Source organism: Typopeltis vanoorti, chromosome 11, assembly GCF_054136105.1.
Source record: "Typopeltis vanoorti isolate ZY-2024b chromosome 11, IOZ_Tvanoo_1.0, whole genome shotgun sequence".
Taxonomy (NCBI): Eukaryota; Metazoa; Arthropoda; class Arachnida; order Uropygi; family Thelyphonidae; genus Typopeltis; species Typopeltis vanoorti.
In genome coordinates this window covers 31,518,174-31,530,183 of record NC_143559.1, presented here as the reverse complement: position 1 = coordinate 31,530,183, position 12,010 = coordinate 31,518,174, and the positions used below count along the sequence as shown (strand labels likewise).

Genomic DNA, 12,010 nt, shown 5'->3' with positions numbered 1-12,010 from the left:
GTAAGCTCTAGGGGTAGTAGAATCTTCATTGGTTTGTTGACGACGGTGAAATAGAGGTTTCTCAATAGTTTTTTGGAGAGAAAATTAAGTTCATTTTGAAACTCTTCATCGTCTGATAATAAGGATCTGGCCCGATACACAAGAGTAGATATAATGCCATATTTCTATGGAGGGTAGTGGTGAGAGGACGCGTGAAGGTATCTATCTGGATGTGCTGGTTTCCTGAAGATTGAAATTTTAATATTTTCAGTACTCCTGATTAACTTTATGTCTGAAAAAGAAAGACAATTGTTAACTTCTAACTCAGAGGTGAATTTGATGTTGTGATGAAAGTTATTTAAATAATCCAAGAAAACTTTGAGGTTATCGACTCGCCCACATACAATTTATCTAAATATCTCACCTCTTCCTTAAAACACCTCACGGGTAAATCCTCTTCTTACATCAAGAATTCAGCTGACTTTGTTTCCAAGATCAAAAACCTCAAGCTGAACAAATCAGATATGATGGCAAGCTTCATCGTAGTTTCGCTGTTTACCAATGTACCAATCCAGGAGGTTCTCACTCTTCTCAAGAACAAATTATTAAAGAAGTTCTTAGCTTTTACTTGCTTATTGTATGTGGGCGAGTCGATAACCTCAAAGTTTTCTTGGATTATTTAAATAACCAGGCTTCTTCAGATTCGAAGACAAAATCTACAAACAAAACACTGTACTAGCCATGGGTAGTCCACTTTCTCTGGTGCTAGCAGCATATTTCTGAAAGACTTGGAAGAAGAAGCAATTTGTTCGGCCATGCTGAAACCTAAAATCTAGCTCCATTATATTCACAATGTTTTTATTATATGGTAACACGGCCCAGATAACCTCAAAGATGTAGAAAAATTTCTACATCTTTCTCTCATCCTGAGATTTTTATTTAATAAGGTTTATGCACCTTGTGGCAACTTATATAGGTAAATATAAGTTCAGCATTACTTCAATCTCATCTTGGTATCACCACCTCTGGGTCTGGTTCCCACTGACGAGACCTCAATAAATGTCGAAACTGGTCTGGGTAGTGACCCTTCCCATAATACATAGCATTTATACATGTCCGTAAGGATATGTGCTTTATATTATGGGATACTTAGGCAAGCGATATGAGCTTATGCCACCTTTTACCATGAGTTGCCTCATACCTGAAAATACTTCAGTTGCAAAATTGGCTTACTTGCTTGTTTTGCTCACTTGGGAAAAAAAAAAGAATTATTATTATTATTGCAGACAACTCCAAGGAGTCGATAGACTCATTGAGGGAGGCCCTAACATCATGTCAAGAACAACTATTCGACATTCACACAGTATCTATCAATTTAAAACCAAGTTTATAAAATTTCTTGGTATCTTTAACGTATAGTACACCCAAGGTAAAAAACTTTCTACACACACACACACATATCACATCACATCAGGATGGGTGTCTAAGTGCGCAGAAAAATAGTAAACCGTTTGCAGAATAAATATTCTTAAATAAGTACCCTTTCTCCATCAGCAGAACCTGTAGTATCTAAGTAAGAAAGGATGTTTACAACTTTTTAAGACAAAACAGAAATTAGGAAACTCACCGATAAATAAAATATTACTTTCACTGTATACGAATAAAAATATTATGAAAATCTAATTAAAATCTAAATAAATAATACATGAAAAAACTATATTTTTGTGAAATTTATCTTGCACTGCATTTACTTTTCATATATCAGTATCAGGTTCCAATATCATTTCAATTTTCTAGCAAATTACATTTTCAGCAAATTTTTTCCATGATGATTAGTTCATGCAATGAGTTTTCCTGTGATGAATTTTCCCTGCGATGAATGTCTTTGAACCCAATTTTCCCCAGTTTCATCTTCACGTTGCATGGACATAAATCCTCTACTATTATCAATAGTGCTCTTCTCTCCTTCCCCTCCATCTCTTACTGCCTTCCTATCTTTCCATCTCAATAGCTGCCTGGCTATAATCTTCAACCCAACCACATCTCACTCATTCCAACAATTTTTGGATGAATGAACTCTCTCAATCAAACAATTTCATTCCCCCTTATTTCTGATACTACTTGAATGATTTAAAGAACAAGACAGTCACAGACATGAAGCTGGAAGCAAGAGGTGCATCTGTAATTACTGTTGATCGGAAGATAATGCAGTGCGCTAAAATCTTTCAATTATGTATTTGGTTTAATCCTTTATCCAACTGTAAGCAAACAAAGTTTGCTCCTGAAGTATTTTCAGGACTGGGACAAACTCATAGTAAAGGGTATAAATTCTAAATCACTTGCCTTAGTATCTCCCATAATGCAAAGTACATCTCCTTGCAGACATGTATAATGCTATGCATTAAGGGAAGGGCCACTACCCAGACCAGTTTCGACCTTTATTGAGGTCTCATCAGTGGGAACAAGACCCAGAAGTGGTGATACTAAGGTGGAAGTAATGGAGAAGTCATATTTACCTATACCAGTTGCCAAAAGGTGTCACACCCTTATTATTAAAATTCTCTGGATTAGCTGGATTAGAGATAAGGTTGATGGAAGTTGTTTTTACTTCCAATAGTGAAAATATGCTACCAATTATATAAAGGTCAAAACCAGTCTGGGTAGTGGCCCTTCCCTTAATGCATAGCATTTATACATGTCTGCAAGGAGATGTGCTTTGCATTATGGGAGATACTGTAAAGGCAAGTGATGAGAACTTATACCACCTTTACTATGAGTTGCCCCAGTCCTGAAAATACATTTTATTTTTATTATTATTATTATGTGACACCTCCAGGGAGTCCAAAGACTCATCGAGGGAGAGTGTGCCAACAGCATCGAACGATTGAACCCCTTCCAACTATTAACTGCTCAAACTTGCTTAACTTTTTTTGTGAGCCATTAGTAGCAGAGGCTCTACCAATCGACCAACCTTTGCTGGCAGGCGCAAACTTTGTTTGCTTACACTTGAATAAAGGATTAAACCAAATATATAATTGGTAGCATAGCCAAGTGAAAAACTTCCATCAGCTTATCTCTAATCCAGAGAATTTTAATAATATGGTCTGACACCTTTTGGCAACTGGTATAGGGAAATATGACTTCTCCATTATTTCCACCTTAGTATCACCACCTCTGGGTCTGACTCCCACTGATGAGACCTCAATAAAGGTCGAAATATATAATTGGTAGCATAGCCAAGTGAAAAAACTTCCATCAACTTATCTCTAATCCAGAGAATTTTAATAATGTCTGACACTTTTTGGCAACTGGTATAGGGAAATATGAATTCTCCATTACTTCCACCTTAGTATCACCACCTCTGGGTCTGACTCCCACTGATGAGTCCTCAATAAAGGTCGAAACTGGTCTGGGTAGTAGCCCTTCCCTTAATGCATAGCATTATACATATCCGCAAGGAGATGTGCTTTGCATTATGGGAGATACTAAGGCAAGTGATGAGAACTTATACCACCTTTACTACGAGTTGCCCCAGTCCTGAAAATACTTCAGGCCGCAAATTTGTTTGCTTACACTTGGATGAAGGATTAAACCAAATATAATTGGTAGCATAAGCAAGTGATAAAGCTTCCATCAAATTATCGCTAAGATCTGTGTAGAATAACACCATCAGGACTACTTGAATTCAAGAACAGTTTCTGTAATTGAAGTGATATTTGTAAGGTAACTTGACTTTAAAATTCCACCTGATGAAATGATTTTTATCCAAAGTATATTATGCTAATTCATTTTTTCATTTTTGGTGTACTATATAAGTGCTTTTTTTGTTTGAATAAAATAAGTCCATCTTGTCTGTTCAAAATACTTGGTATCACATTAATAGCTACACCAGGAAAAGAGAGATGATTCTGGCAGTCTTTGTTCAGTCTCAAGAAAATTGAAACTTTGTTTCATTATTTATAGACTGTTCTAATCCTGAACTGTTTTAGGAGGTAGCCTAATCTATCTGTTGTGCTTATTATTATACACTGCACATCTGTACATAGTATTATGCATCTACTATACACTCTATTACTTCCTTTGATGTGAGGAAGTGATTTAGTGTATAATAATCTTGTTTGGGTGAGGATGTACTTTTTCTTTTTTTAATTTTTTTTTTTGTTGTATTGCTTTTTTTTTTTTAATATTAGCAGATGTTGTGTTCTTCCTGAGGAAACATCTACTCTTTCCTGTAGGCTGAAGTTTTGAAAATTCCTAGTTTTTGGACAGGGTAGATGTGAAGTAGCTTGAAGCTATTACTGTCCCTCTATCCCAGACTTTATCATTTTTCTGGAGTAAAGTTCTCTACATCACCTTGATTAATTATTACTTTACCCAACTTTGCATCATCATCAAACAACTGAATATCTTCCACCAAATGATTTCCTATATCATATGTATAAATTAAATAGAAATAAAGCACTTGATCAAAGACTAAAGACCACAGATATGAGGGTTCTTCGAAAAATTAGGGGAGTGAACCGATAGCATTAGTGGCAGAATCATATTAAAAAAGAAGATATTAGAAAGGAACTTGAATAGCATTCAAGAATGTGTCAACAGACCTAATCTAAAGTAGTATGGGCACTAAAAAAATAGAAGGGTGAGGAACGATTACCAAAACAGGTGTTTGATGCCAAGATGTCAGGAAAGAGACTCAGAGAAAGAGCAAGGTCTAGGTGGATTGATTCGGTAAGAAGTGCTTTAGAAGCATAAAAGATATGACAATATTGGAGTGCTAACAAGTAATAGACTGATTTAGAGGAAAATTGTTCATAGGAGATTAATAATAATGTAAATTTAATCACGTAGTGCTGTCATAGTAACCTAAACACCCTTGGAAGTACATATCAGGAAATTAATGACAAAGATTAAAGCACACAGCCCTGAGGCATACCACTAGTCACCTGCCTTCTCCTGGATTCTGCTCCTCCATATACTATGATACTTTTTGGTATCTGTCCAACACCCACCCTTTGATCCATATCACCAGTTTCATATACATCCTCATTTGTTGCAGTTTGTTTAACAGAGTTCCATATCATATCCTATGAAATGCCTTTGCAAAATCCAGCAGTATCATAGTGTAGCCATTCCCATTATTAAACTCAGCTGTCACTCTATTATAAAAAGTTAGTCGATTAGTAAGGCATAACTAACCCTTCACAAAGCCATGCTGCTCCTCATAGAGCATCATATTCTTATGTGACCCATTCTTGAATTCTCTTTTTGACTAACTTTTCCATTATTTTCACCACCACTCCTGAGATACTAATTGGCCTATAATTTTCTACCACTAACTTAGATCCTCCTTTATGCAAAGGAATTATTTTACACTCCTTCTCTCTTGGGACTTTGTCAGACCTGAGATTTAAATTAAACAGCCTAATCAAACACATCACCAGTTCCCCTGCATATTCTGGTAAATATGAGCTGATATCCCATCCAATCACACATCTGGATTTGCATTCAGATTCTGCAATATACAAAGTACCGTCAAGTCTTCAACTTCTGTTCTCACTTCAGTCTATGTCACTGCTGTCATAACAGTATCTTCACTTGGATGATATACCCTTGCAAAATGATCACTCAGTAGCTCAACAATTTCGTATTAAAGTTATCCATCCATAGTCATTCTTCCTCCTACTTTCCACATAATGAAAAAACTCTTTGGGATTTCCTTTCACCTGTTGGCTAATTTCTTTTCATAATTTGATTTTGCCTTCCCTACCATGCTGACGATCTTTCTTGTCTGATTCTTGTACTGTTCATGAGTTAGCTGGTCACCTTTCTCTTTATATATCCTCCACAATATTTTTTGTTTACAGCTCATGCTTAAAGATGCTACTCATTCATCTAAATCCTACCCAATTTACTCTCCTGACCTTGGGTAAACAGTGTGATATTGCTTCCTCCAGACCTGCCTGTTGACTATCCCCCATGCACTGTGAACATCCTTACCTTGCAAATCTTTATGCCATAGTAATGCTTCAAACTGTCTCCTAAGTATATCATAATTACCTGCCTTGTAGTTCCACATGTACCTCCTTCTTAACTGGAATTTCCACATGTTTTGCTGCCTTCCAAGTCAGGACCACATGATCACTTCCCCCATTCGGAGGCAACGTATCCTTAGTTGTCGATGGGTCTTCTGATTCTATAATCAGATCCAACACTCTCATACCCAGAGTCCCCCCCCCCTCCATCACATTCTTCTTCAAATAATTATCTCTCAGTAGGTGTATAAATTCCATTTCCTTCCTGCCATGTGATCTTTCCTTCTTCTTCCAATCTATGTCTCTGAAGTTGAAGCCCTCATAATAATTACTTGGTTTGCATTCATTGTACTAATCTGCTGATGCATGTTTTCCAATCATGGCTGGCACCCCTCTTGCCTGTAGCAGCAACCAATTTTATATTTTGTCCTATTGGTCTCAATCTCACACCAGACACATTTTTACAGTTTCCTTCTATTCCCAAGCATGTAAAACTATGTGCAATTTCAGATCTAGGAACAAATTTTGGTTTGAGAAGAATCATCACTACAAATGTTTCTGGTGACTGGTATATATTTTTGCTTGGTTAATCTGTAGATGCATCTTACTTGACACTTTTTATTCTAACCTGATAAAGGTTTATGTCATTGCTTTTTCCTTGTAATATTACATCATCAGCATATGCCAAAATTTATGTTGACTTATAGAAGATAATTATCTTGTATTAATACCAATATCTGATAACTCTTTCAGCACTATTAAACAACAAGCAAGCTATTGCATTCCCTTGTGGAATACCATTTTTATGTATTGGATTGAACATTTTCTGAATTTTAATCTGACATCAAGTGTTTCTCATTGTACCTCTTATTGTATATCCACTTGGTTATAACAAATTATAACCAAATGGATAAACTTTCAACATCTTCCGTTGCAATAAATAAATCAGTTAGGTCCATCTATGCTGTCATATGTTTCTCTCAAACCCTATGAACGACAGTATATTGCGCCATTTGATTGGAATAGGCCTAAGTTTGATTCTCGTCGCAACGGGAGGAATCTTTATCAGGACGATTTCAATCAAAGGTGAGTTAGCCGATCTCATACGGAGGTAGCAGGGTTTTTTCTCCCAGAAACTCGGGTTTTTCATCCCACATACAGACAAATTGGCCCTTCAGAACACACGCAATTTACAGACAAAAAATACTAGTTGTTGTTGTGGTGGAGGTGTGCAGCAGATGGAGATGATTCGTAGTAGAGGTTCGGTGTAGTGGTTGAGACAGTTGTAGGTGTCCTTCCGCGATGAGTCTTTGGACTCCTTGGAGATATCAGGAATAATAATAATAATAATAATAATAATAATAATAATGAGATGTTGTGTTTTGCTTCCAAATTCATTGTATTTATCAGGTATTTGGTGTATGTATGTATATATATATATATATATATATTTTTTTTTTTTTTTTTTATTTATTTTATTTTATTACGTGACACCTCCAGGGAGTCCAAAGACTCATTGAGGGAGGGCACCTGCTCTACACCTCTCTGTCTCCACCACTCAAATCCACCCACCACAAAGAACTGCAACTACCTTCATCATCTACACTAATGCCATCTACCGCCGAGCACCACCACCACTAGTATTTTTACAGACCGCAAACATCCATGCCCGTGGAGGGATTCGAACCGCAGCCTTTTGGCTGGAGAGTGGATACGTTAACCACTCGGCCAACCAGGCTGGCATTTTCAGGTATTGAAAATCTTATTTGTGGATCTTCCTTGATTTCAATTCATGCTGATAATACCCATGGCTTCTTTACTGAGGAGAAATCTCTAGAATAGAATGTTGGAGAAAATTTTATAAGTAGTACATAATAAATTGATTCCCCTATAATGAAGAGCAGATCATTACACTTTTATGGATAGAGCATATTATTATTATTATTATTTCAGGCAACTCCAAGGAGTCGACAGACTCATCGAGGGAGGCCCTAACATCCTGTCAAGAACAACTATTCGACATTCACACAGTATCTATCATACTTCGCCTTGAACTCATTCACAGTCATAGCACCCACAACAGACTCTGGCAGCTTATTCCACTCATTCACCACTCTCCAAGTAAAAAACCAGCTCTAACACCTTGCTAACTACATTCTTGCCCAGCTTCCATGTATGGGCCCCTAGTCCTCCCACCACCAGTCCTATTCTCAAAAATATCTTCTGAATTAATCTTATAGAAACCCTTCAGTAATTTGAATGTCTCAATCATATCACCCCTTTACCGCCTATCAACCAATTTTTGCAACCCACAAATCTTCAACCTGTTCTCATAAGGTTCATTCCATAGACCTGCTATCATCTTGGTCACTCTTCTCTGGATCCTCTCCACCTCCTCCCCATCAAGAAGAAACCCTGGCACCCAAATCTGGGCACAGTAGTCTAGATGGGGTCTTATCAAGGCTCAATACAGAGGAACAATAACTTGATTGTCTCTGCTTGCTAAAGTATTTTAAAGTATATGATGTCCAGATTCCACTCATCTGGGATTGTTTTATTAATCTGAATTTTATGTAATAATAGCAGAGCTACTTGAAATATTCTGTACCTACATAATTAATTCTGCTTACCATATCCAACCCTTTATCCAAGTGTAAAGAATTAAACAAATTATAACCAAGTGGATAAACTTTCAACATCTATATCTAATCCAGATTATTTTAATAATAAGATATGACATTTTTTGGCTACTTGTATATGGAAATATGATTTCTGCATTACTTCAGCCTTGGTATCACTTCTATGTCTGGCTCCCACTGATGAGACCTCAATAAAGGTCGAAACTAGTCTGGGTAGTGATGACCCTTCCCATCATGCATAGCATTATACATGTCTGTAAGGATATGTACTTTACATTATGGAATACTAAAGCAAGTGATGTGAAGCCATTAGCCTTTATATATGAGTTGCTCAGTTGTGAAGTTACTTAATGCACAAACTTTGTTTCTTTACACTTAGTTAAAGGATTAAATCAAAAATATAATTTCTTGGCATCTTTAATTTATATGAATCTCTATAGTTAAAAGCCTGAAGTGGACTTATTTAGGTGTATATCATAAACTGCATAAAGAAAAGAACTCAGTTTAACATATTGAGTTTTGATATCATTCTTAATTCTACTCTATTTTATAGTAGATACATATAAAATATGTATATTTTATATGTATCTACTTTATATATATATGCATAAAAAGTAGATACATACAAAATACATATAAGATACATATTAATCTATGACAGTTTTCTTCTTCTTTTCAGCCATTTTCTGTCCACTGCTGGATGAAGGCCTCCTCCAGGTCTTTCCAACTTTCTCTGTTCTTGGCAATCATTGACCAATTTTTCCTAACAAAATTTGACAATTCACCTTCTTTTAGGATGTCCTCAGCCTCATTTCCCTTCTTTTGGAATCCAGTTCGTTACTATAGTGGTCCATCATGCATCTTCTCTCCTGGATAGATGTCTGGCCCATTTCCATTTTAGTTGCTTATGGTGAAGAATGATGTCAATGATGTGAGTCTGGCTTCTTATCCAGGTGTTTCACTTCTTATCTTTTAATGTGATGCCTAGCATCAACCTCTCCATTTTTCTTTGAGTTGTTGTTAGTTTATTTGCCAGTGCTTTTGTTAGCAACCAAGTTTCCCAACCATATGTGATGACTGGAAGTATACACTGGTTAAATGTCTTCCTTTTTAAACAGAGAGGGACATCATTGTTTTGAAAAATGCTTTTCAATTTTCTGAATGCACCCCAGGCAAGTTGAACTCTCCTATTTATTTCCTTTTGGAGTCCACAGTTTAGATCAATGAAATGATCTATGTATGTATATGAAGAGACTCTTTCCAAGAAATTGTTTTCTATTATTATGTTTTTGGTGTTACAAAATTATTAAGCATGATTTTAGTTTTTTCTCTGTTTATTTTTAGGCCAATTTTTCTGCTTTCATGATATAGGTCTTCTATCATTCTGTTAAAGTTTTATGGAGTGTTTTCAAAAATTATATTATCATCTGCATATCTTAGGTGTGTTAAGTTTCTGTTATTAATTTTTATACTAAAGTTTGTCCAGTTTATATTATTAAATATTTCTTGAAGAACTGCTATAAAGATTTTGGGTGATAGAGTCTCCTTGTCAGACACCTTTTGTCAATTGATATTTTATTGCTACTTGTGTGAAGTTGGATTGTTGCTGTTGCAGTGTGGTATATTTCCTGGAGGAGGTCCATATATTCTCCAGGAACTCCCTGATTCTGGAGTGCTTTGATTATTGCATTAATTTTGATGGAATCGTTTTTTTTTTTTTTTTTTTATAATCAATAAAGGCTAAACAGAGAGGCAATTGGTTTTCTTCTGCTTTTTCTATTATTTGTTTTACTGCATGAATATGATCAATTATGTTAAAGCCTTTACGGAATCCTGCTTGTTCTACTGGTTGATTTGAGTCTAGAAGAGGGGTTAACCTGTTTATTACTTTTGTGAGAATTTTGAATACTCATTGGTCAATAGTTTTTTACTTCTTCTTTGTCCCCCTTTTATAAATAACAGTATCAGAATAGCATTTTTCCAGTTTTCTGGTATCTTCCTCTCTTCTAGGCATAGATTTAGTAAGTTTGTGACATGGTGAATGATATTATTTCCTCCCCATTTAATTAATTCTGTGTGAATTAGATCTTCACCAGGACATTTTTCATTGTTTTAATGCTTGTATTGTTTCATCTGAAGTGAATGGGGGGAATGAATTCTATATGTGATGGAGAAGCGCTATTTATATTTGATTTGTCTACTGAAGGATCACTATAGAGTTCTTTATAAAATTCTTCTAGCCTGCTTAGGATTTGTTCTTGGTTACGTATTATAGTTCTATTCTTGTCTTTTATTGCAATTATTTGACTTTTGCCAACTGATAAATGTTTTCTTAGTATTTTCATATTTTTATTTTTTTCAATTGTTTCTTTTATTTTTTTAGTGTTATAAGATCTTATTTCATTTCTTATCTTTTTCCTTATTGTTTTGCATAATTCTGCTTATTCTATTTTAGAAATCAAGTTTTTGTCTTGTTTCATATTTCGTCTGTTTTTTAGTAGTTGTAAGGTTTCCTCTGAAAGTTTATGGTCTTTTTTGTTGTTTGTAGCTTTTGAATTCATTGGCTGCTGAGATTATTCTGTTAGGTTTCTGCTTATTTTATTTGTCTTCTTCTTTAAGTATATTTATTAAGTCTAGTTTTTGATTGAGTTTTCTTCATAATCCTCCTCGTTTTCAATAGGTTTTAAGTCAAAACCTATGACAATTTTAATTGGGAAAAATTTTATTTCCTGAATTTAGCTATTCAGTTTGCATCTGTTATAATTGACTTTATAACTTACTTTAGGCACTTAAAACCTCATGTACAGATCCTGCTGATGTGATAGAGGACGATCAGAAAAAGGCTACTGGAGTTTGGATGTAAGTATTTTTAGTTTTTTATTCTTTTATCTAAAAACATATTTGGTGCACTTTGCAAAGTTCATAAGCAGCTATTAGACTTTGGTCTATTCATCCTGTATGCCATTCCTAATCCCACTTCTTCACTTCACTGATATCAGTTACACAGCCACTAAGATAACTGAAGTGAGATACTTGTTAGTACATCTTTTAAGAAAGGCAGAAGACTTATTGTTATCACCTGTTTTTTTCACAGTATTGATAATTAAACCTAGTTGAACCCTAGCATTATCATTTGCAGCAATAAAGGAGTATCATTGGCATAATTGGGAACTTATGTGGAATTATAAGCCAGGTGATTATAATAGTCTTAGACGTCAACTTCGGGAAGTTTCATGGAGGGAGGAATTGGAAGGCCGGGATATCACTAGTGCGTGGGAAATTGTGAAAGAATATTTGTTATCAGCAATGGTAAGTTGTATACCACGAGTGAAGAAGAGGATGCAATTTGGAGTAAAG

The 12,010-nt window shown here is 35.4% G+C and overlaps 1 protein-coding gene across 3 annotated transcripts in view; it reads left to right on the top strand.

Moving 5' to 3' along the window:
* LOC150101414 (uncharacterized) overlaps positions 1-12,010 on the top strand; it is a 510,839-nt gene that overhangs the window by 294,817 nt on the left and 204,012 nt on the right. For all 3 annotated transcript variants that reach the window (XM_090400454.1, XM_090400453.1, XM_090400455.1), the window contains exon 9: positions 11,439-11,512. In XM_090400454.1, coding sequence (XP_090256580.1) covers positions 11,439-11,512 — 74 coding nt within the window. The remainder of the gene's footprint in view (positions 1-11,438; positions 11,513-12,010) is intronic.